This window comes from Ambystoma mexicanum, chromosome 5p (genome assembly GCF_040938575.1).
Source record: "Ambystoma mexicanum isolate Mex_15411 chromosome 5p, UKY_AmexF1_1, whole genome shotgun sequence".
Taxonomy (NCBI): Eukaryota; Metazoa; Chordata; class Amphibia; order Caudata; family Ambystomatidae; genus Ambystoma; species Ambystoma mexicanum.
In genome coordinates, this window is record NC_090930.1 from 1,323,825,112 (window position 1) to 1,323,851,623 (window position 26,512).

At 50.6% G+C, this 26,512-nt stretch overlaps 1 protein-coding gene across 1 annotated transcript in view; it reads left to right on the plus strand.

Moving 5' to 3' along the window:
• NSUN2 (NOP2/Sun RNA methyltransferase 2) overlaps positions 1-26,512 on the plus strand; it is a 1,120,965-nt gene that overhangs the window by 993,791 nt on the left and 100,662 nt on the right. Inside the window, exon 17 of the mRNA XM_069613723.1 lies at positions 21,535-21,673. Coding sequence (XP_069469824.1) covers positions 21,535-21,673 — 139 coding nt within the window. The remainder of the gene's footprint in view (positions 1-21,534; positions 21,674-26,512) is intronic.

Here is a 26,512-nt window from a genome sequence, read left to right on the forward strand (position 1 = left end):
CCTAGTGGATGCGATGTGGCAGGATCGGGAGAAATCTGTTCGCTATTACCGTAGCGAATATCTTAGTGTCGATATACATAAGCGATAGGGGCCTGTAGGACTCATATTCGTCGCTTGGCTTGCCGGGCTTGAGGAGTACCGTTATGATAGCCTCACGTAGGGATTGGGGAAGAGTGTATAGCTGGAGTGATTCGACCCAAGCTTCATGCAGCTTTGGCGCAAGGAGTGCCACATGGTCTTGGTAAAATTCTGAAGTGAGAATGTCCGATCCTGCGGCCTTGCCTTTTGGGAGATCAGTGATGGCCTTAACTATCTCATCCAGTGTGACCGGGGTGTCAAGCTGTTACCTAGTAAATTGGTAGATGTAGGTCATGGGGATTCTATCTAAAAGCTCACATATGTCTTGTGTGCTGTGTTCATGCTGGGGTGTGTATAAGGTGGTATAGAATTCCGAGAAGATGTCAAGTATTTGCTGGTCTGACAAATGCTGAGTGCCCTGCGTGTCTCCAATACAATCAATCTGGGACCTGCCCCCCTCTGCACGCACCAATCTGGACAGTGTTCTCCCTGGTCTGTCACCCTCCCCATATTTCCTCGCTGCAAGTGGGCGTGTAAAGTATCAATTTCTCTCATGTCACCATTTTTCGCGCCTCGAAATACTTGTGTATAGGCGCGTTACAAATGCCATATCATATCTCATGGCATGGGATTCAAACCTTTCAAGTTCCTTTCTGTGCAAGTTTGGCAGGGGTAGATGATGTGGCGCATTCCCGCTCTAGCTCTTTAAGTCTAATCTCTGACCGGTGTAAGTCGCACCTTATGACCTTCAGTATTCCCACTTCCCTTGAGATGGACATGCCCCTAATGTACACCTTGAAGGCCTCCCAGCGAACTCCGGCGGTCGTGTCATGTTGTGTATTGCTTTCAAAAAAGGTGTTTATATCAGAGAGGATCTCAGCTTTAAACATAATGTCTAGCAGCACCTCCTACTTGAAGCGCCAGGTGGAGCGGGCAGTTGGGATAGCTCCCATCTCAACTAGCAGTCACTGGGGCATGGTCTGAGAGCGTGCGGGCATGTATCCGGGTATCTATAACCTTGCCGATTAGTCTGCTCGATTATAGAAACAGGTCAATCCTGGACGAGCTATTGTGCACCGACGAGTAATGGGTATATTCCAGCGCATGTGGGTGAAGTGTTTTCCAGGCGTTGCGTACTCCCAGTGATGTGTGTGCGCGCCACCCGGGACATAGCCCTGGGGGATGTCCCTGTCCTGTCAAGATCGTTGTCTAATATCAGGTCCATATCCCCTCCCCAGATGATGGGGACCCCAATGTAGCTCATAAGTAAGGAAACCACTGCAGCAAAAAAAAAGGGGGGGGCATCAACATTAGGACCATACGTGTTTACAAGCAAACATTCCTCCTTTGACACCACACAATGTAGGATAACGTATCTCCCCTTGGGGTCTATATGGTTCTTTTTCAACATGAATTTTACCGATTTGTGAATTAGCGTTAAGACTCCCCTGGATTGTGTGGAGTATACCGTGTAGAACCTGTTGGGGTCCCAGGTAGGTTCTAAGCTTGATGCAAGACAGCCCAGGGCGTGAGTCTCTTGTAGTAGGAATATCTTCACCCTATCTCTTTGAGTGTAAGCAGTAATTCTGCGGTCCTTAGTAAAGTTACTTAACCCACAGATATTCCATGACATCAACCTAATAGCAATGTTGTGGCCTTATGGAACATCCCAGCAATTACATCTGTCCACACTCAGTATTGTGTGTATCATAGTGTCAGGTCTACTGCTCACCACGCGCCGTACCACGTCGCTCCCGCCATTTTTGATGTAACATTCCCCAACATTTCCACCCCCCCCACCCTCACTGCCGGACCCCAACCAGCAGTGTAGCACCCCCCCCCTTTAGAGCGGTCCCTGGTGCGCCACCCCCTACTCGGAACACACAGGCCGCTGGCCTGACTAGGGCACATACACAACAAAACCATAATAGTTAAAATTGCAGCCACAGTGGGGTGCGCCGTTGCCGTCTGACCAACATTCACATATGGGTTGGTGTAAACCACACCTCATTACTTGTTAAGGCGGTTACTGATCTGTTACTCAATAAACCACAAAGCAGAGAAACAAATCATTTGAAGTATAAACATTAGGACTAGTGCTCACTTCAGTTAGTCGGTGCTGCTGTCGCAGCTCGTGACAGGTGGGTATCCAGAGTTAGTCGCCCGCTGGCCGATGTTTATACGGAGTAAGGAGACTGCTGTTAGGCCCAATATTGCGGGTGGCCACCTCTACATGGTAGAATAGTGTTTAATTTGGAAAATAAATGATGCGCATCAGAGGCACCAGTAAGCGATGAACAGAAGAGCAAAGGAACTCAAGAGTGGGACCCAGCAATAGGCAGCGGGTGGCACCCCCCTCAGTAGTTTTCCATCGTCGTCCACAGGGTCATTTAGTGGTATGTGTGCCTCTATGAATTTCACTGCTTCGTCTGGGACTGTGAAAAAGTAACGCTTGTTTTGGTAGGTGAACTTTAGACATGCAGGAAATAGCATTGCATAATCAAAATTTCTTTCTCTTAGCATTTTCTTCACTCTGTTAAATTCCTGCTGCACTCCCATAGAAACATCTGGGAAGATTCTGATGACCTGTGAGTCCAGCCTAAGTTCCTGTTTCTCAAGTGCCAGCCGGAGTATGTGATCTCTGTCTCTGTAACTCGAGATTTTAGCAATTCTAGGTCTTGGGAAATCGCCGGGTTTAGGGCTTGGGGCCAGTGCACTCGCTCAACAGCAAAGAAAGGAGACAGCTCGGTGTTCTCGATCAGATCATTAAGAAGGTTTTCAGTTGGGAGTTCCATGAGCCCTTTGAGTGCAGATTCAGGGACACCCACAAAATGAATATTGTTTCTGCGCGATCTGGACTCCAAGTCCTCACTTTTAGCTTTGACGAATTTCATGTCTCTGGTGAGTTCAGCGACAGTGTCTTGCAGTGCATGCACCCCGTCCTCATTCGCACCAATCCTGGTCTCAGCCTCAGCGATCCTGGCTCCATGTTGTTCAAGTTTGGTTTTGAGTGACGCCAGGTTTGCATTTATGTTGTTGAGTTCTTCATGAAAGGATGCAAAGTTTTTGGCCATGGATTCCATCATGGCAGTTAAGTCAGGAAGTGGGGCGTCCACTGACATGTCCGTATCCTCCAGGCTTGTGGAAGATCGCTCTTGATCAGGCCTGGGTGCTGCCTTGGCTTATCTATCCATTGCTCCAACCTTGTTGGCCCCTCTAGATATGTTAGCCATTGTATGGGCAGGTGAATGTTCTCTAGAGCAGTCAAGTGGTGTTTGGACTGTTGATTCGCACCGACACAATAGACTCGTAGTATCCTAGCTCCCGGGAGTCAAGCTGATACAATGCCAGTGTTGGGGGAAGCCGGGCAGCTTAGGGTTCTCACACACGCCGCGAGGATCCTAACCAGCTCCCCAGTGTGTCTGGCCAGGCAAGGGGGATTTGCGGGTCTCCTCAGGGGTGCTTCCTCTGGGGGCAGGGGCCTGGGGGCCGTTGAAGCAGGGGCCTCGCCGCGGAAGGGGGGAGCTCCATATTCCTTATCCCACACTCAGCACTTGCGTATTGCATTCCCCCAGAATGGACATTTGGTCCACCTGGGGCCCCTAAATGGATGAGGTCACCCGCTTGGTGCAGGTCAAAGAATAAGGCGTGCTCCGGTCTGATGCATGGACCATGCAGTAATCCGTACCCCCGGCAGGAAACCAGGGCTTGGGGACAATAGATACAGCCCAGCTCAGACTTGTTCAAAGGGCCGCTGCAGTAGGGTCTTAGTAATCGTCCTGAGAGATCCCTCCGGTTGAGCACACGCAGGGCGGCTGGCACAATAAGGAGGCCCAGAGATTCTGCGGCGGCAGGGCTGCTAACCTCGGCCACCTCTAAGGAAGCAGTATGGGGCGGGCTCTCTTTGGCCAGAGCAGTGTTAGCGATCTAGGTTGTAGCAGGGAAACAGTAAGTTCAATCCCCACTGTTGCTGTGTGTTGGTGATTGTGGAGTCACACCGTGTGGTAATCGATATTAGACACTCTGTAATCCACTGTCGTAGCAGGATGAATAATGTGGCACCTCGCTATCTCAGATAGATTTGTAGAGAGAAGCTCCTCCAGACCCTCAAGAATCTCTAATGTCAACACCCTTATCATTCCAAGATTCAAATTGACCAAGGCCGGCAGTGCCAGCTTCCCCGTCTGGGCGGCTCAAGTATGGAACTCTTTCCCCATCCTCTACGCACTGAGAAATCTTACCTCAAATTTAGATCCAGCTATATTAACCAGCTGAAGTCTTCTATCAACTAGCCAGTGCTTCCCAGCTCCTCTCACCACCTGCTTGTATATACTCCCCACTCAGTATCTGTACACTCCCACTCCTGTGTATCTGTGTTACTGATATTGCCTGTATATTAGCTGTATATTATTACCTGTATTAATGCCACTGTCTGTATATTATCTATAACCATGTAACCTAAGCTTCGTCTATCTTTTACTGCTGTGCCCTATTACCCGCGGTCTGGTGCGCATTATAAGTGAATAAAACAAGCAAACAAAGCAAACGCCTGAGTTGGGGGCTCAACACATTCAGCAGACGGTCACCAAATTTCAGAATGCCCAGTATCTTCCGGCCTTGAATTATCTGAGGTTGCTCTGCTTCATTGCATTCTTCATTTTCCTGGTGCCAGAGGCTCGTCTGAGAACGAGATCCTTTCAGTGGGCCCTCGGGTCCCAATGGTCTCAGTTTTCGGACAAGATGTTGGATCTACTTCAAGTTCCGAGCAGGGTCGCACAAGAACTCCTGTGGTGGGCCGGCAAGGACAACATTTTGAAGGGGGAATCTTTTTGGCAGCCATGGCCAGAGATAACATTAGTTACAGGCGCCTCACTAATGGGGCGGGATCCCACGTCAACGTTCTGATGGTCAGTGGTCGTTAATCTCCATCAGGCCAAACTGCACATCAACCTTTTAAGCTGAGGGCGATGAGCTTAGCACTGAAGTTCTTTCTGCCCTCTTTACAGGGAAAGTATGTCCTGTTCATGATGGGCCACACAGTGGCCATGTACTACATCAACAAGAGAGAAAGTGTAGGGTCACTACCACTGTGCAGAGTGGCAATGCAGCTCTGGTCCTGGGCAATACAAGAAGGAATCTCACTATCAGCAGTTAATTTCGCCGGAGAGGAGAACACTGCAGCGGATGCTCTGCGCAGGCATAGCACAATCTGCCATGAGTGGGAACTACCTCCTATCCTACTCAGGGTGAGGTTCTGCTCCCAAACCTCTGCTGCCTGAATCTGCATGTGTGGCTGCTAAATTGAGGTATAAGGAGTGGGATTTATCAGCGAATGTTCTGGACTCAAGCTTCTCTGCTCTAGGGCCTACCACCAAATCCGTCAATGCGTGCAGCGGGTGGAAGATATTATTGGCTTGGTTCCGAGTGGGACCTGGACCCTTTTATTTGCTCCACATCCTGTTGTGGGTTATCTGCGATCCAGTGCCCGGATGGACCTGCAGATTGTTACAGTAAAGGGGAACCTTGCAACTATTTCAGTCTTCAAGAGAACTCTGGAGCTGGACTGCTTCATGATCCCCAAAGTTTTTTTTTTAATTTTGAAAATATTTTTATTGGTTTTTACAACAAACAAAACATAACTTACACTCCCGACATATTTAGTTACAAGTGTCATAGTTTACAATGCATTTGACTCCTTCATGTCTTCCCCCCCCCTCACGTCCCCTAAAACTCGAGCACTCCCCTTTATACCTCTGTCTCCCGTTATTCGGGTTTGGTTCACTTCCTAGTTCTCGGGCGCATCATCATCCCCGGGGTCACCTTGGGTGGGCTCATACAACAAGGCTATCATTTGTCTCCATTCCAATAGTGGTCCCACTTCTTCACCTTCCCCTCTGTTAGCCGCCTCATACCATGCCACTGTCTCGGCGTCTGCCCATTTTAGGAGATCCTTCCTCCATGTCTCTAGTCTGGGTCTATGGACGGCTTTCCAACTCATGGCAATTTTCCATTTGGCCAAGATGTATGCTAGGTCTTTGAGTTTACATACGTGTCTCAAGTTGCGTGGCCTGGTAAATCCCCCCAGCATGCATGCCCATATGGATTCCACATCTAGTTTAATTCCCTTTTCGGATAGCTTGTGCTTAATCTCCCCCCAGAATCTCCCCACCTCTGGGCATGCCCAGAACATGTGCGTCATCCCTGCTCCTGCCTCTCCACGCTTGGGGCATTTTTGTGCTTCTGCGTTTCCGAATTTTGTTATCATTTGGGGGGGTCATGTATCCACTATGGGTAACGTATAGTTGGATCTGTTGTAGCCTCGCATTTCTAGACACTTTCTTGTGGTATCTTTGGGCTCGCTCCCATTGCCTGTCTTGCATGATCTCTCCTACCTCTTCCTCCCAGTCCCACCACAGTTTGAGCAGCTCTTTTCCCACTCTTGACATAATTAGTTTGTTTATTCTGGATATTTCGTCCCCTCCCTTTGATATGTCATACATCATTTCAATGGATATATCTGGTTGTTCTGCTAGCGCTATTTCCGACCACGTTTCTTTCACCCTTTTAACTATTCTGCTATATGTAATATGTTGTCCCACATGTACCCCAGTTCTGTCCATTATCGTTTGGAAATCCAGGGCCTCCCCCTCTTGCCAAATATCCCCTAGGGTGGCCAGGCCCACTGGCTCCCAATATTTTCGGATTCCTCTTCTTAGTTGGTCATCTGCTCCCCATAGCACCATGAGTGGAGCCTGCGGGGAGCACAGGGTTGGGCCTCCCATGGCCCGGCACGCTTTGTGCCAGATCTCACAGCCCAGCGTTAGCAATCGCGGTCTGCACAGCATCTCTGATTTGGGTAGCCATATTAGTTCTTGTAGGAAATATGGGGTGCTCTCATCCCTTACCAGCCTAGATTCTGCTGTCTCGTCTTCCGCCAGCCACCTGGCTACATATTGTAATTGCGCCGCTAAGTGGTATACCTCAAAGTTCGGTAGATTCATCCCCCCCTTTATCGTACGCATTCTGTAGTTTCCACAGGGCCACTCTGTTTCTTGTGTTGTGCCACAAGAAACCTCTGCCAGACTATGTAGTTTGGTGAAAAAGTGCCTGGGCACCATATGTGGGAGGTTTGTGAAAAAATGCAGTAGCCTGGGCAAAGCCACCATTTTCAGCAGAGCCATCCTCCCCACCATGGCCAGAGGGAGCATACTTTGATATCAAGTGCGGTCCCCCTCTGGTGCGCACACCTACCTCGCTGTATTGCTGTCTCAGATAAATTGCCCGCGGCTCTAGTGCGAGCATGTACAACATCTGGGACCATGGGCAGCCATGTCTCGTGCCTCTGCTCAGTTGCCATCTATCTGAGATTATCGCTTCAGTTTTTACCCTGGCTGTGGGGGAGCTATACAACATTTTTACCCACCGCATGTACCCAGGTCCGATGCCGTATTCTTTTAAGGCCGCCATCAGCCATGGCCACCGAAACTGAGTTAAAGGCCTTGACTGCATCTAATGAGACTACTGCTATTTTGTTTGGGTTGCCGTCTGTCTGCTCTATGATGTGGTGTAGCCGCCTGTGGGTGTCAGATATGCTTCTACCTGGGACAAACCCGGTTTGGTCCGGGTGTATTAGTTTGTTTATCACTAGCTTAAGTCTATTCGCTAGTACTGTTGTAAGGATTTTGCTGTCTTGGTTTAACATAGATAGTGGTCTATATGACCTGCAATCTACGCTTGGCTTATCTGGTTTAAGGAGTGGGATGATTACCGCCTCCCTCAAGGATTCCGGCAGTCTCCCCTTCTCATATGACTCATTCAGCATTGCCAGTAGCGGGGGAAGAATCTCTTGCCTGTATGTTTTATAAGACCCGCTAGGGAGCCCATCCGTGCCTGGGGCTTTGCACGTGGGTAGTTGCGTCACCACAGCTTCTAGTTCCTCCAGTGTAACTGGGGCGGGTAGATTCTCTCCATCTTCTGCGCTTAATTTGGGAAATCCTATGTCCTCCAGGATCTCCTGCGTCCCCCATATCTGCATAGAGGTCTTTATAAAATCTGAGGAAACACTTGTTCACCATCTCCTGGGTATTCCAGACTTCCCCCGCCTCTCCCACTATCTCTCTAATTGCAGGTCTTGGTGCCTCATTTTTATAGAGCCATGCGAGCAGCCTCCCTGGTTTGTCCCCTGGCTGGTGGGGATAACCAGTTTGCCCGCCTTTTCGCCTATCCGGATCATCTCGTGGCCGCCTTGCCTGTGCCAAGCACCCTGGCAACCGGGATACCACAATTTACCACTACCGCGAATAAAGGGGTAGTACCTTTTAACCGGAGAACTTCGCGGCTGGTTTCTTCCCTGGCAGTGCAACGACCTTCAGTTCTCCTCCACGTTGAGATCCTCTCTTCCTCTGGACGACGCCGTGACTTGCACCCGCTGCCAGGAACAACTGCCCCCGCTGGAGGATCCTCTCCATCTTAAAGGTACTGTGTCCGCCTAGCCTCCGTTGCAACGGTCTGTACGATGTGTCTATTAAATCCTCGATTTACCACCTGGGCTGACCCTAGGCTGGCTAACTGAACTTTTCTGAGCTGAACTAATTCCTTTTTGAACTCTCTGCAAGACTTTTTCAAGCCTCTTAAACTGTGTGATCTTGGGCGCATTGGTGTTCTGCTCTCTCTAAGAGGGAGCCTGGCCTCTGAACTTTTTGCTCACAGGTAGACATTTCTTTCTTGCCTTGCTGGGTGCTTCTAAAGTATTAGTGTTGTGTGCTTTTCTAATTTCTGCCTTTTCCCACCCTTTTTTGATAACTTATTGGAGTGCCATCTTCAGTTAAGCGCTCACCTCTGTCTGAAAATAAGTGGTGTTAACTAAGACTTGTCTAATAAGGAATAAGGGATGTGTATATATATTAATAGTGACTGTTTTGAACTTGCTTACAATAATAGTGCTGGGGTGTTTCTATAAGTGTGCCTTTAAATAAATAATATACTTTGATACCAAAGTTCTGGTCAGTGTTTGCTTGTGCTACTGTATTTTGGTACCTATCTTGTATACTCTATATACTGACTAACTCTTCTTGAGAGAAGTCTGGCTGCTCAGCCACAGCTACCAGGTAAATCTGGGTGTTACAGACTGCTACCAATTGGGTTTACTTCCAACACCTGTAGTCTTAAGCCTTTTGCAGTGGTCCCTAAGGGAACTGCATAGGTTTCTGCCTAACACCCAAGTTCGCCCGCCCCGTGCCCCCACCGGCGCGCCGCAGCGCGTTCCCAGCACGGGCGGGGGCTTCCCATGCAGCGGGCACAATCGGTGCTGTTCCCGGAGCTTATTTGTAGTTCGCTCCATGGCAGGGGGGAACCTGGGGGGCGTCCAGGCCCTCCGCGTCTAGTCACTGCACTCAATGCCACCTCTGCAGCGTTGCGGTTCTCCTGATGGTTGGGTGTGGGTGCCCAGATACGGAACCTCCGCATCTGGGGCTTTGGTCCGCATGTCCCCAGGGCCAGCACCCCACGGACCGATGGGGGCTGCGTGCCCCGGCGTTGGTCTGTGTCTTGCCTCGCAGACACCACGGGATCCCTATTGTTCACCACAGTTGCTATATATTGTTACAGTTCACTCGCTTCAGTGTTCGCAGCTCTGCCTGTGTTACACTGTTGCTGCCGTCTCGCATGCCATTCTGTGCCGTGTCCTTTCTCGTCCTTTTGCCTGGTTTTTGGCCTGTTTTCAGTGGATTAGGTGACGAGCTTTGTCAGGATTTTGCTCGGATCATTGGGAGCTCCAGGTCCGCTCTGCCTCCTACATGACCTGCTAGCCATGCCACCTGATCCCCAAAGTTATTCTTGAGGGATTTTTCTAAAATGTTTCCTCCACGCCAGTTTATCCCAGCGTGGGATTTGAAATTAGTGTTTTTAATGCGAGATCCATTTGAGACCCTTCATTCCTGTTCTCGAAGATTACTTGCCCGTGGGGTGATTTTCCTGGTCTTTTCTCTTCAACTAGATTATTGAGGGAGCACACGGCTTTGTTAACACTCCTACTCTTACGTTCCGTCCCCTTTTCTCCATACTGCATGGGCGTCCCTTCCTAGGGACGGGAGATGGAACCTTTTTCACCAGAAAAACCTTCTTCCCCTTTAAATTTAGAGGCACAGGGGGGTGCGGCCATGGGAGCATGCGCTACCCTGATTCCGCCCACCAGTGCTACTCCTCAGTCCCCTTTTCCGCCTCGACAGGAAGGGGCCGATTTCACCAGTGCTCCTGGGTTTGGCATCGCCATGTAATTCCATTCTTTTTGTCTTCGTCATCTAGGTACTTGGTCCTCGGCGTATCGTTCCTCCCCGGCGCATGTCGACTTCAGTGGGTTTCAGCAGGTCTCCTGCCTGCGAGGGAATCTTTCCAACGTCTGACCCCCCACGCTGTTTTCCTCCGCTGCCTTAGCCCTGACCACGGTTGGGAGGGTTGCACCACGTGCGACTCCGACTCCATGCGCACTGCAGAATAGGCTAGCCTGGTGGAGGGAACTCTTCCAAGCGTTGCCTCCAAAGGACCTGAATAAGTTTGTCCAGCAGAGAATAAGGCCCAAGGGAGGGCTGTTATTTTCCATCACACCCCGTAAGGACGACTCCTTCCAGAGGAAACGCCCAAGCAGGAGGAACCTCTCTGGTTCTGTTAACGGCACACACACTGTGGCTAACCCAGCTACTGGCCTTGTCGCCGAGTGGTCTTCGGACCCTACCGGTATTAGTGCTGAGGGACTGCAAGGTTCTTCTACCGGGTCTACAACCTAGTACCGGCACCATGTCTGAGGGGTGCCTGCAAGCAGCAATACCGGCGACAATGTCGAGGTCGATACGCCTTCAGGCCTAGACTTGAGGTGCGGGATAGGCCTCATGTTCCAACACCAAGAGTCTTGGGAGAGGCTGTGACCAGAGGGCCATGCACCATGACTTTGGCACGTGGCACACAGCCCGACCAAATGGCCGCTGCGCCAGGCAACATGGCTGCTCGTCCGATGCCACTCCTAGGAACAGAGCAGGCGGGTGAACGAGTTTCATGGTGGGACTGGTGTCAACCAAGTATGCGGCCTACAGTGTATCCACCACTAGCGCAGAGCTGGTTCCCCCTGCAACCCAGACTGAGTGTGCCTCGGCCCCAGCAGCCCCCAGCCACTCTCAGTAGCCCCTGCCTCCTCCAGTCTCCGCGGACAGGTTTTACATAAGGTTTTTGGGGCTGATGCGAACCCCCCAGATGGGTGCCATCCTAAGGGATGCAGTCTGGGACTTGGTCCCTCCGATCACTCCACCAGTGCCTATAGTCATACCTCCCATAGCTCCGGCACCGCAGGCCCCAGCGCAGCCCCCATTGCCGGTTCCTTCGAATCCGCCCCCAGTGCAGCCGGTTCTGAGCCAATCGCAGCAGACTCTGGCTCCCGTCTCCACACCGCAGGTCATGGCGCCCAGCATTGCTCCTCCCGATTCGGACCAGCCGGACACCCAGACGGATACAGACGAGGATGACGACCCGGACATGCAGTCGTCGGCAATGACCTTTCACAACAGGTTTGCAGGTTTGGCAGAATATCTGGGTCTTCCTCACCCCGAGGTAGAGCAGCCCGAGGAGGGGTTGGGGGGGGTCTTGGCAGAGGTCCTCTCCCTAAGACCCCTTACCAAGACGGGTGTCCCGATGCAGAAGGACGTTGTCGCTCTGGCCAAGAAGGGTTGGCTCAAGCCACTCTCTGCCCAGTCTGTCGATCGTCACCTCAATGCCAAGTATAGACAGATGTAGGGGGATACACTCTTGCTGTCAACACACCCCCAGCTGCACTAGTCGGTGATTGCTGCAGCGTCACTCTACTCTAAGCCTCAGTTGTCCTCGGCCACGTCGTCCTCTATGCTGCTAGGCAAGGAGAAGATCTTGGAGGCGTATGGGGAAAAAGCTGTACTCCTACACCTCGCTGCACCTGCTTCAAGCCAATGCGGATGCCATGCTGGCAGCCGCTAACCAGAGGTTGTGGCGGGAAATAGCAGACTTCCTTCCGGAACTTACGTTGCAGAGCCAGGCATGCTTCAAGGCGTGTCTAGAAGAATCCAGGCTGGTGGCGCAGGACATCATGGAGTCCACAGTGGCCCACATCGATGCCTCTTGCCGGGCCATCTGCATTGCCACAGATGTGAGGACGACGGCCTGGCTTCTTGCTACTACGTTTAACCCTGATGTCCAGGAGCGCATATTGGACCTTCCTTTCGAAGGTAGTGACCTTGTTCACTCTACCACCGACTAGGAATTGGATAAGAAAAGCTTGCAAACCGCAAAGTCTTTATTCTTACGACAGCCACGCCCAAGGCGTACACCCAGTTGCATCAACGCTCAGATAAGGGACGGGCGTTTGGCGGGTTCCGGGGATTCCATGAACGGAGGTCTAGACAACCTGACCGCTCGCCGAGTCAACACCGGCGCAAGCAGCATAAAGGGTGGGGGGGGGGCCAGCAAGGGCTTCTTCCAGACCCCCCTCCTCAGCAGCAGCCTCAGACAGCAAAAAAGGCATGACACGTCCCTCCGGGTCCACATGTCTAGCCTCTGAAGTGCATTTTTGGCACCAGAACTTCGCGGACCCGTGGATCCTCTCTGTAGTATCCATGGGTTACCGCCTACCTGTACCTCCCTCTCCTCCTTCCTCCCCTCCCACAGATTGGGACGGCAACTCTGTTGGCGGAGATCCGGTCACGCGTCAAGAGTCAGGCAGTGGAAGAAGTACCAGCCTCCCATAGAGGATTAGGCTTCTATTCCAGGATTTTCACCATACAAAAGAAGAACCAGGCTGGCCTGAGAGTTGTTGACCTCTCCGCCCTCAACCTCTCCCTCCCTCTTCAGAAATTAAAGATGGTTACGCCAGCACTCATTGCAGTGACACTAGACAGGGGAGATTGGATGGGCTCACTGGATCTGAAGGACGCTTACCTACACGTCCCGATTTGGCAGCCCTGTTAGTAAAGATTCCATAATTGTATGCAATTTTCCCTCCATGTGTCAACCCTCAAACTTTTTGCTGCTGTTTTTACACCATTGACTGACTTTGCCAGAGAAGCACAACCCTCATCTGCACTCCTGGGCGTTCGCTCACTTTTTTTATGGGGAAACTGACATGCCCTTAAGACAGTCAGTACTGGGAGACTTTGTTTCCCTTAGTCCTTTCCTCATGTTGCAACTTTTGTGCAACATGCAACAAGTGTGCAGTGTAACTTACTGTCATGATCTCTGCTTCCAAAAGGTCAGGGTTTTCCCAACTCCCTTGGAAGCAGATCCATAGCCCAGGTTCCGAGTGCCAACCAGTCCCAATTGGGACCTTTTGGACCCAGTCCTGGCGCCAGTGGCACCAGGCTCATAAATATGCCCAGTCCCAGCGCTGGAAGCGCCGGGCTCATAATGCTTGGGTGGACTTACCTTCAGCAGACCATGCTGCTTACTTGCCTGCCAGTTGAGCCTCTGATCCTCTTCTGTTTGGAACTACTTTTCCTGTTGGGTGGGGCTGGAGCCACTCCCTAGATTCAGAACACTGGAACTCTTCTGGAAGGCAGGAACTCTTTTCTTACCAGGAACTCTTTTCTTACTTAGGCGTGGCTGTGGAAGGAGACACCTAAGCACTACAGGAGGCTATTTAAACCACACCCGGTGGATGAATCTTGCTTTGCGTTATTCTGCAACCTCTGCAGCAGAACGCTCATCGTGTCTTCTGCATCCGGTCCTGGGCCTAAGGAAAAAGGCTTACCATCCTGAATCCAGTCTTCAGCAACACCTATAAAGACAAGAAAGAACAGGTTAGCATTCCGGCATCTGAAAGGCAAAGGCTTACCATCCTGAATCCAGTCTTCAGCAACACCTATAAAGACAAGAAAGAACAGGTTAGCATTCCGGCCTCTGAAAGGCAAAGGCTTACCTACTCTTCGTGCGCTCCGGAGGTCTTCACACTGCATTCCGGCATCTGAAAGACAAAAGTTTACCAACTCTTCGCACGCTCCGGAGGCCTTCGGCGCTGCATCCCGCATCTGAAAGACAAAACAAGGTGCGTTTAAAGACATTGGGGAACTTTAATACTCACGTGCCATTACTCCTTTCCACATCTAATCCAGTGGGTATTCCGGCACCCTGCAGCCGCTCCGAACTCGTACCTGCAAAATAAAAAGACAGTTAGAGCGCATAGTGAAGCAGGCAACAAGCGCTTACTTACGTGCTTCCAGGCGCTTCTATTCATCACACGGGCTCCATCTTCAACTCACTTCAGCCCATCATCCGCCATCGCCGGAACCCTGCAGAACAAGAGACATCATTACTAAAGACTTTAAAGACATTTGAATGACTCGAAACTTACCGCTCGTGCAGTAAACGACGGACAGCAGTCCTCTGAAGTCAAGAGGCCTGCGCTACCTATCCAGTGAAGAAACTGGTTACAGCACCCTGCCCCGAGGCAGATGGAGAGCTCGGCATTCACTTACCTAAGGTGAGAGCGTTAACCTTTGGGGGTCTACAGGAGAGGAGAAGAGGAAAGAGATAGGGACACCCCAATAACCCCAGTTCATTAACCCCATATTTTCTATCTGCAGACATCTTACTCTACACGTCAGGCATACAGTGCACAGAGGTCCAGCCCAAAGAGCCAACCGGGTGCTACACATCACCTTTGAAGATACGGTAGTCGCCCAGTCAAGACCGGGGCCTCTGCGAGAATCAGGTGAGCGTTACACTTACCTTAAAGCACACTTGAATCTCTAGTCCTTTCCAAAGGCCCTAGAAACTCTTGTTGGACTTTTTATGAACTGTGCAGATGTCATGGACAGGACTGGTGGCAGCTATCGTATTCTTATATTTTTAACCCTTTCTTGCCATGTTAACCGCGTTTGGCACAAATAGGTGGCCTGGCTCCAAAATGGCCATGCCACGAGGTTATTTGTCCTGTCCTTTTGCCATCTTGCCACTTCACCTGCCCCAGGTTGAGTCGACCCGGGTCAGTCCTTATTTGTTCATGCACTTTCCCGCGAAACCCAATGCTTTTGCGGGCTTCTGCATGCCTTGTGTGTGTGCCTCCAAGATGTGGGCTGGGATGTCTGTTCCCAATACACATCCTGGATGCCAGAGAGTCTGGAGTGTCCTGAATGCCTGGGACCACATTGGTCCGTGATTGGTCCACATATGGAGTGAGTGTTTGTGAGCAGATCTCCCATTGGGTCCTCTCCGTTTTGGTGCGTAGGGAACTTTGGAAAAGAGGAGGCTGGAAACGCGCCACTACCATGTCGATCTCCTGAGTTTACACCAAACAAAGGATAAGGAGCCAAGTATCCTGCAACAAGAAGCCGAGTCAAGGAACCGCTGGTGACCCGCTGCAAGGTTTGGCACCCTGTGCCCGCTATCGTCCCGTGGGACCTCTCCGCATCGATTGTCCTAGAAGGTCTGCGAAGACGCTTCGACCCATTGGAATAGTGGGATCAACTATTCTCTGCACCGTCACCAAACTCTGCAAGTAAGCCTCTTTCGGAAGTGTCCCTGGGCCAACCAGTGGGCTGACCAGCTTACACAGGATGTTTGCTCTGTCACCGCTGTTTCGAGGAGGCCCTCGAAACTTGGTCTACTGCTAGCTCTGTGTCCACAGCATCCTCGCACTGAACACTTGGCATTCCCAGGTCTGAAGTGAGATGAGTGCGCCCGGACTGGAGCCAACACGGTTACTGTGTTGCCCTGCTGTGGCAACGACCTGTGCAGGTTCGCTGCATTTGTGACCCGCTTGCCCCTGAAGCCTGCTGCAGTTGAATTGTGCTGATTCCTCCATCCAGAGTGGAGAAATCACCACTGTCCCTTTTGGGAATCCTCGCTGCATCTCGGGAACTACACGGTGTCGAGACGTCCTGATTGTCGCATTCGAAACTGCCAGCGAAGTGGACTGTACTGGCGAAGTTTGGGTCTGTCTGCGTCTGGGACCGGTGAGTAGTCCTGACCCCAACGGTGCCCCTAGCGCAAGAGCCCATTTTTATGCACCAGTGGCCCCTAAGGGCCCCTTTCCTTCCACAGCTATTACGAAATAGCGACTCCATCCCGCACTCTCAAACTGCCTCTGCCCTCAAGTGGAGGTCCTGCTTGAATAGTGGGAACTTGTTCATCGCCTTATCCACCTTCCTGAGCTGCTAGAGACCCTATTTTGTCCATTGGCACAAGCATGTGCAGGTACTATTGAGCATAAGGCTCCTCTCTTCGTAGGGCTTGGACTGCCTCTTAGTTAGGTGTATTCTGAATGTGGAACTGGGTCTAAAGATTACTTGCACTGCCTGTTTTCCTCCCCATCTAGGTGGTCTACATATTTGGTGCTTTTAACCCCTTGGACCCCATTGGTCTTGTATATATATTGTGTTGATTATGATGTATGGGTTTAATCTAGTGTTACTGTGATTCTTTGCTATGGTCTGTTACAAAGGCCTTGTAATAAATGTGTCTATATTTTTAATATAACACCTGTCTGGAGTAATCTGTAAGTGTTCTTGCTCTGGGTGCTCATTGAGGTCTTTCAGTCACCCTCACCCCTCTTGAGACTTAAATCTTGACTGCCTGCTATAGCTACCCTGATTGGTCTGGCTTGTCCAGAGGTTACCCTGTTCCAAGAAACTAGGTTGACCACCTGAATCTCTGCCTCTCCAGGTCAGAGTTCAGAAATCCTTCTTAACAAGCCCCATTGCTCCTTCCTATGCTTCAGGATTGTGAACTGACATTTCCAGTACAAGGTGCGACCCTTTGGCCTCAGCTCTGCCCCCAGGGTGTTTACCAGACTCATGAATGCAGTAGCAGCCCTCCTCTGGGTCCAGGGCCACCATGCCTACCGGTACCTGGACGACTGGCTCATCAGGGCGAGTTCCCCAGAGGGGGTTGTCCACACCTCCTCCGCGCTTATGAGTACACTCCATGACCTGAGGTTCTCCACCAACCTCAAGAAGTCTCAGCTGCAGCCCACGCAGAGCCTCACCTTCCTGGGCCTCATCTGGGATGCAAGCTCCAAGAAGGTATTTCCATCGGAGGACAAGATTACGGCCAGCAAGAGGGCCACTACGCACTTCCTTACCCGACCAGTTACTTCAGCTTGGTGGTATCAGCATCTACTGGGTATCATGGCAGTGGTCCTCTTGGCTGGATGAGGAGACTGCAGCTGCACTTCACAGCCTCATGGAATCAGGTGATGGGCTCCCAAGCAGAACTGGTCGGCATACCGCCTTCTCTCCACCCGAACCTTCAATGGTGGTCCAAGGACTGAGGTCACCATTACTACAGACTACTCCCAAGAGGGCTGGGGAGCCACTCTGGACAGCCACAGCGTCCATGGAGTCTGGACCCGGAAGGAGTCTTAAATCAACTGGCTGGATATCCGAGCCATTTGGCTGCCCTCAGGGCCTTCCTTCCGCTCATCGAGGGCCGGACTGTCCTTATCCAGACTGACAACTCCACCAGCATGTTCTAGGTCAACAAGCAGGGGGGGTACCAGGTCCCCTCCACTGTGCAACCTAGCGGTCCGCATGTAGGAATGGGCCCTGGAAAACATCTACCCCTGGGCCGTCCATCTCCCGGGGGAGGCCATCTTGGAGGCGGACAGACTCAGCAGGCCGGAAGCAGACAATTCGAGTGGCAATTGAATGACCAGGTGCTGGCAGGGACTAGGCCTCGGCTCCCTGGGCGACGCGATGCAGATTCAATGGGAGGGCATGACAGCCTATGCTTTTCCGCTCACTCCCCTGATCCCCAGGGTACTCCACAAGAGAAAGGAGGCTTGCCACCTCAGCATCATAGTGATAGTGCCTTGGTGGATGGCGAGACTGTGGTTCTTCGAATTGCTGAGTCTCTCGGACCGACCACACATTCAGCTTCCGCTGGGCCCAGCACCTCTCCTGTTCCAGCAGAAGCTAGCCCTTGCAGCATAGTTCGTGAGCAGATCACCCTCAAGCACTTGAACCTATCTCTGGCTAACATGGAGATCACCCAGGGCGCTAGGACCAAGGCCGCTAGGAGCCAATACAGGAGTAAATAGAGCAGGTTCTGTCACTGGGCAGGTTCTGTCACTGGGCAGATTCTAAGGAAATCAACCCCCTGACATGCACACTGTGCTCTCTATCTCGGCACATCTTGCCCACTCAGGCGTACAGGTGGACACATGTCGCACCTATCTCTCAGCCATAGGGGCTTACAGAAATTCGGAGGAGGAGGCCTTCTCTTCCAACCCGATAGTCAGGAAACATCTGGCGGGCCTGTGCAGGCTTTTCCCGCCCATCAAAAAGCCACACCCTGTGTGGGACCTCAATGTGGTGTTGGGCACCCTGGCGCATAAACATTTCGAGCCAGTGGTGTCCGCGGACATTAGGCTGATTAGGCTGGTCACCATCAAGACAGCTCTGCTAATAGGTCTCGCATCTGCTCAGAGGCAGCAAGATCCAAGCTCTGGTGGCTCCAGAACCCTATACCACTTTCCACATTGATAAGCTAGTCCTGCGGACTCACCCGGCATTCCTACCTAAGGTACCCTCTGCGTTCCATCTTAACGAGGAACTAGTCCTACCTACATTCTTCGCTGACCCAAAGGGGGCTCCAGACCCGGTTATCAGGCATCCCAGGCTTCCGTTGCAAGGTGGATGGTCGTAGCCATCAAAAAAGCCTATGAGGAGCAGCACAAGCCGCTGCCGGCCAACATGCACGCTCACACGGTCAGAGCCAAGGCCACGGCCATCACATTTCAGAGTCAGGTTTTGTGGCAGGTCATAAGCAGGGCAGCCACCTTGGCCAACCCTTCAGCTTTCTGCAAGCATTACTGTTTGGACGCCGGCTCCAAGTCAGATGCAGCCTTCGGACAGGCGGTTTTAAGGAACTTGTTTGCTTAAGGAGGGTCTCCTCTCCACCCTGGGGCTACATTCCGTTTTAATTGCCCATGCAGTATGGCGAAACGGGGACGGGACGTAAGAGTAATTACAGGTTACTCACCATAGTGACTAACGTACTCTTGGTCCCCTTTCCTCGATGCGTCGCACCATCCTCCCCTCCCCCCACCCTCCCAATAATACTGGTGTCATTAGGCAATGTTAAATATTGTCGATGCGTCAATGGGGACTGATGAGTGGCGCCGGTGGGCGGAGTCAGGGTAGCGCATGGGGTAAGAGGGTTTTTTCTGGTGAAAAAGGTTGGGTCTCCTTTCCCTAGGAAGGGACGTCCATGCAGTATAGAGGAAAGGAGACTAAGGCACATGCGCTTTCTGGGCCATTCCATCCAGGCCCCCCAGGTAAGCACTCGCTGCTCTGATGCCCTAGCCCCTCCATAGCACCATCATGGGGCTGCCTCCCCCAACGCAACCCTAGTTGGCCCGGTACACCGGCTGCAGCTTCCCCTGTTTTGGCCCGCCTCCCGAGACCTCCCCCAGGCCTCCATTGGTGAACTCCTCCTTAACTTGATCAGACCTGGGCAGCCCTCTGCCCGGCGGCCCCTGCAACTAAGGGCCCAAGGCAAAGGGCGGCTCCCGATGGTGTCTGTAGGTGTCCGCAGGGGAAGCCAGTGAAGCCAGCAGTTAACACACACCAACAAAAAACATAAGTGTGGCATGGGTGGGGTGTAGAGCAATTACTCTACTCCAGAAAAACCCTGCCACTTTACCTTACCTTTCCATAACGTAAACCGCCACAGACTTACAACATGCATACTTAGAAAGATTTGTGAACACCAGCCTGTATCTATTCATGACTGGATTGTAAATGTTGCCTTGCATTGCATACTAACATACCTGTCAATGTTAACAAGGGCCACACCTAGAGAGAACTGTGAACATTAGCCTGAATTACATCTGGATAGGTTTATGAATGTTAGCATGTGCCTCACTTAGATGGAATTGTGAAATTTAGCCTGCGCTGTATCTAGATAGGACTGTAAATGTTAGCATTTGCCACACTTAGAATTGAGAACATTAGCCTGCACCGTATCTAGATAGATTTGTGAATGTTGGCATGTGCCACACCTAGATGTAATCTTGAACACTAGCAGTTGTCGCACCTAGATAGGTTTAAAAATGTCAGCATGTGCCACACTTAGGATTGTGATTGTTAGTTTGCCCAATTAACCAATCCCCTAACAATTTCATCCCTCTGCATATACCTCTCAAACTCTAACCAAACACAAACCTGTAACGCAACAATCCGCACAAACTTCACTACAATGCAACAAAAAAAACCACAGACTCGCACAACAGCACACGACTACCGACCAGAAAACACCCCAAGCCCAGCCAACGGAATGCCGGGTTGAGTCTGCCAACAGCACATCACTGCTCTCTTGCACTTTTCCAGCTTACCCCAACTAACTCACCACCCCCTCCCCTTTTTCAGAGCCACCAGAGCGCCACGGGACCACTCCGTGGTGATAGTGCATGGTACAAATATCCTTTTAACATCAACACAGAGGAGGTCTGTTAAAGGCCCTTTTTGAAAAAAAATTGTATAGACTGTTTTCTATTGCTTTCATTGCCATCAACTGCTCAATAGTTGATTATGCCAATGGAAGTGCAAATTGGGAATTCTGGAGTTATCAGCTGTGTAATGTTCTTTCTCCAGAACCTACTGCTGCATTGATCTCTAACCTTTCAATTGGTTTCTCAATGCCCATTCCCTTATAAGCTCCTTTAGCGATTCAAGCAAAATGTGATGGTCTTTTGTTTTGAGGCCATTCTCATACATTTTCACCTATGTTTTGCCTTAACTCAAGATTTCCTATAATCTCTCTACATGTATTTGTTATCTTTAGTGTGTTATCAAGGGAATTACCTTATTACCTTTGGGGAAAGCAACACAATGGGCCTGATTAGAAATCAGGCGGTCCGGAAATAACGGTGGCGGTAAACCCGCCGCCACCGTTGTTTCCGGACCGCCTGATCCCGACTCCTGCAGGCGGGAGGTGATGTCCCGCCAGGTTTGACCTGGCAGGTTTAACACCGCCCGCCTGCAGGCGGACGAGGAAACACCGGCAGCATTACGAGATGCTGCCGGTGTTTCCATGATCCCCATTCCCATTGTGTCCCATAGGACTCAACGGGAATGGGGATTAACACCATTCCGCCTCCATGATTCCCGGAAAACCGGGGTTGTAATGTCCCGGTAATTCTGGGAATCACGGAGGCGGAATGGTAATACGAGTCCGGCGGTAACCAGGCGGTTTTACCGCCGGACTCGTAATGAGGCCCAATGAGTTGTTTATGAAGCTTCATTGATTGCTTCATTTGTCATTTTCATCCTTCCGTTTTTGCAGAACTTTTGAACTGTTCACTACCGTAGCTACTGAGCAGATGTTTTACCCAAACTTAATATTTTGCTTCAAGCGTATTGTATATGTACATCTGCTGCCTGTGGAGATGTCTGCTGAAAGGTCACGTTATTTCAATATATCAATTTGTGTTCCATTTCCTTCTAGGGAATATACACCTTGTACCCCTTCATTAATGCCAGGATTATTACTGTATCAATAGAAGACATTAAAGTCTTGCTGACCCAAGAAAATCCTTTCTTCAGTAAATTTACAAACAAGACACAAAAGCAGACAAAAGACCTTGGTAAGTATGTTTAATGCAAAAGTAGACGCTGATAAAATGAGGCAAACAGGCACTGTTTCACAATTGGATATTTTACTTGACAAATGGTACTTCCGTTCTTGTACATCTGGAGCCTTGCTAATTGATTCTTTACTCCCATGCATTCCTCATCTGATATCCCCATCTCAGCGCAGCTGTTCTCTGGAGACGTTTCCATCACAAGGGGACACAGAGCAACACCTCATTGTCGCCATCCGACTCCTCTACGCACCGGACATATCTGGGTCAGTACTTATGGCGGCGGCACTGCCTGCGCAGACCTCAGTCCCTTTTTTCCGCAGACTCTGTTCGTTACTTGGGAACACGCTTGTCGAGCTTCTATTTTCTGAAACACCAACCCTACTCTGCTGATGGCCTTGGGCTTCAAGCCATGTGTGTATTTCGGGTGGCAGATGTTGGACTCTGATCTGCACTGGATTTGTCTATGCTTCTTGGGCGAGGACCATGACACAAGAGATCAGGTCATGCCAGTTGATGTACAAAGGCTCTCCGGGAAAGCGTAATAAAGATCTTAAATTACGTCCACAACGCAAAGGGTGAGGTTCTGTGGTCTTGGTCAAGGTTGCACGGCGTGGAATGATCCGAAGAACAAGCTGCTCTGCCCAATAGTCGATCGACTGCTCTGGACGTGACGTCGTATAAATACCACGTCACTACGCCCCATGCTTCAGTTACGTTTTTCCGCACGCTGCATTGGGAACACGACTTCGAGTTTACTCAACGTTTTTCTGTCATTGTCTATTCACCAGGTTTTCAGGCTTCAAAAGGTGCACTGATTGCGAGGCCAAAATGTCAGTTACCGTCCCCCATGACGTCTGTCTGTGGGGCTTGGCTGCGAGTCACTACACGGAGGCCTGCGTGTCATGCTAAAAAATGTAGCTGAAATCCCTGCGTGTGAGAGCCAGAACCACTTCCAGGCCGGTTGAGAAACCACTCCATCAGACCCATTGCAGCAACTAGGGCGTTTCTCTCTGGTGTTACCCTGCTCGACATCTGCAGGGCTGCTATGTGGAGGTACACCCACACCTTAACAAAATTCTACTGTGTCGAGCAGTGCTATGCAACCTTTTTGATGCGAGTCTGTTCCAGGGATAAGTGTATTACTTCTGTGAGCTTTGCCACCTCCCATGGTCGTGCATGTGTACTAATATATAACCCTATTCACGATCATGCAAATTCATGCAAGACCCCATGCCGGAGAAGGAACAAGTTAATTAACTGTAACTATTGTTCTCAGGCATGGGTCTGACATGGATTCACATGCAAACCCTCCATCTTTCCCCTCTCTGGCTCTTCTTGGTTCATACTGCCACTTCATGTGCGCTACCAAATCTGAAGATGGCCATCAGGGGTGGAGCGTAGGAGGACGAGTGTCATTGCTAGGGGTAGTATGACCCAAAGGACCCTAATGGGCTATAAAGGAGACAGGCAGTTTAAAGCTTAACTGCTTTTTTTACCTTGGATTCCCAGCCTGACTGGGGATATTCATGAGCATATAAATCCATGAAAGACCCATGCTGGTGAACAAAACTTACCGGTAAATAACTTGTTCCTTTTCTTTGGTTACGCTGGTGCTCGTGATGGCAGTGCTGTGATCAAACAGACTCTGACCAGGTTGATCATTCTCTGCATCTCAAAATGATACGATCTGACTGATAAGGATGGTGCCTTAGGGTCTCGGAGCCCATTGTACCAGAGGAGTGGCTGCCATCTCTGCCCTGCAGGGGGGAGACCCTTGCCCTGGACATTTGCCAGGCAGCAACGTGGGTGTCTTTGCACAGGTTTGCTAAGCATTACTGCTTGGATTCCCTTGCGGCCAGGATTCCAGTTTTGGTAGGGCAGTCCTCCAGAGCTTTCTGGTTTAGGTGGAGTTCTTGCTTATTCACTATTCCAGATTGCATACTGCTTTCGGAGTCTATCACAGATGAGGAATCCATGGGAGGAAAGAATACATTGGATGAACAAATTACTTACTTTTGAGTGAGGTTCTTTCTGATGGATGTTCCCCTGACGGATTCCTCATCGCCCTACATACCTGCTCCTTTGCTGGAAGCTAATAGACAATCAGTTCTACCTTCTCTTAGCTTCAGAGTGCTAGGGGAAAAAGGTGGAACTGGGTATGCAGCGCCGCTGTATATACTGACCCCCCTGGCGGCTGTAAGGTTTCCGGAGAACAACTGCTCTGTGATTGGGCTATCATGGAGGTGCCAATAGGCAAGTAAAGCTTTCTTCTGGTTCACATCCCGTTTGAAACACTACAAGCATGCCAGTAAAAATAGGCCACTTAACTGTAAGGACTTTATAGCAAGAGGCCACTATATGGAACGCCGGCAACTGATCTTTTTAGGCAACAACAAAGCGGTTTTCTCCTGGAATCCAAAGTCCTCATTTTATCTAGAGTATTTGGAATAGTTATCTGTGTGATTGATCCATAGCAACATCGCATTGTCATAGCAACATCGCATTGTCATTTTTCTTGTCCTACAATTTGTGTGTTTTATGTATGTTTTTTGCCACTGAGGTCCAGCCTGGACGTCTGGCAGTGCAACTCTTTATTTTTCATTTTTGAGATCCCCACCCCTGGGATACCCTTATGGAACCCATGGGTAGGGGGTACACCCATGCACCCCTAGTGTATGTTTATGGGCAGATGTGTGTTGCCCACAGAGCAGGGTATGGGCTGGTGGCAGCTACATACTGACTTGACAGTGGCTACAAGTGTCCTCCATTTTTTGGACACCCAGTCCCTGCCATAGGAATCGGTGGATTCCTGAACAAAGGCAAGATGACCACTATAGCCTCTTTCATTCTATTACTTTACACTGTGTTTCCCAAAGTCCTTGGAAGTCCTGACTCTGCCCCCTTCTCCCTGACTGGTTGTTGTGTGGTAGGACATACATGGCTCTGGGGCTGCCTCCTGCCAGACTGACTGGAGCCTTCCCAGGGACTTTGTTGTTGGTACACCCATGGGGTGGGGCCTGTATGAACTCCACTAACATTCTGTGCTGTGGCTATCTGGGTTTGGTTGTTAGACACAATGCCTGAGCCAGCCCTGACTGAAACTTGAGTAAATGCTTTATAGTGCTCTGAAAGGCAGGGTGCTTACTCAATCCACATTATGTGTTATGGGTGTTTGGTTTTGGGTGAATGGCCTGAATGCATGAGAGCCTGATTGGTTGCCTGCCTACATGAATGTACTAGTGTAGGATTGGCTGACTGAGCCTGGCTCAGCCTGAGAGAATGAGGAACAAATATGTATAACTAGGGACCCCTCGCTCACCAATTTGTTCTTAAGCTGAAGCTTGAGCCCTGGGTCCAGTCGGAGGAAGAAGTCTGGTGCTGCATTTCTTCAAGGAATCCAAAGACTATTGCGCTGACCCACGGACTGAATCCAGAGAGGACCTGGATAGGCAACCTCTTCCCGAGCTACGAGGGACCGTCGTGTATCTGCTGCGAAGTACCCTGGAAGCCAGTCCTGTGCCTGCCGTCCGTAGAAGGGGGACATTGTGCATCCAGAAGAAGAGTGCTTCCACCTCCTTGATCCGAAGAAGTCCAGTTGTGTGTCATCCCCGTTCTGGAGGAGTGTTCGTGATTCCTGGAAGCCATATTGATGCAGATCGCCCAGAAGAGGGGGGTAACCTGGTATAGTGCTGCTTGACACCCAGAGCTGCGGAAGTTCTTTTTGAGCCACAACATCTGACAATTTTTTCCCACCTAAGATCCAGGGTCGCTGTGTGCAGAGGAGGGTGTGCCGATGGGTTTCCTGCCACCAAAATCTGAAGAAGACGTGCCGAAGGTCAGACTTGATGAGGGTCCGCAGTACAGGTCGCCAGAAGCCATCCAGAGATCTGTGCTGCAGCGCAGAAGATTCAAAAGTCAATAAAACGTGAAAAATCCTGAAACCCGACACCTATGTTTGCCACTACACCCGTCCCCACCGAAAGTCAGCCAAGGGCCTTCTCTTCAGCCAGGCCTTGTTGGGGTCCACAACAAGTTTCACCTTTGTGGGACATCCACGACTGGAGTAATGACCCGCCAATAGAGATCACCTAAAGACTGGACGTGCTGCATTTCCAACGCTGTTTGGTTCCTTCTTTTCTCTTGAGCTCGACATCCCAGCAGCTCCTTCTTCCAAAGGGGATCCATCCTTGAGGGGTCGTGTCGATTAAAGCCAAGAAACTCAAGGCACCAAAGGTACTGTGACAGGGAAGAGCATCTTCCAGCCTTAGGAATCCTCCAGGGGTCCCAGGTTTTTTTGGATAATCTTCTCCTGTGGCATCTCGGGTACATTATTGAGCTTATCTGGACTGGCTGTTTTCTCCAGCATGGGGTGTGGCATGGATTCACATGCTCATGAATATTCCCCGTCAGGCCGGGCATCCTTGGTAAAGTTTTTCACTGTCACTTACAAACTGTCTTTCTCCTATAAATCAATCACTGAGCTCTGGGTCATACTACCCCCAGCCAATGACTGCCCTCTCCCTAAGCCCCTCCTCTGGCAGCCAGCTTCAGATTTTTACTGCATGTTCTAGTGTTGGGAGTCCTTGTGTTTTGCTCCCAGAGCTTTTCTACGTTTTTGTGCTATTTCAATAAAAAACGTTTCTATTTTTGTCCGATAGAGCCAGTATGCTCTTTCGTTCCTTAGACCGGCAAGCGGGGATCAGTTTGTCGGCGTCTTTCAACGCCCCTCAAGGACAAGAATCGTCTAGAGTTTCATCGAAGATTCCAGAAGGCCATCAGGCCGTCTGCACGCCGGACCATGTCTGAGGAGGAGGAGCGAGGCTCCCTCTTCAAGCTCTG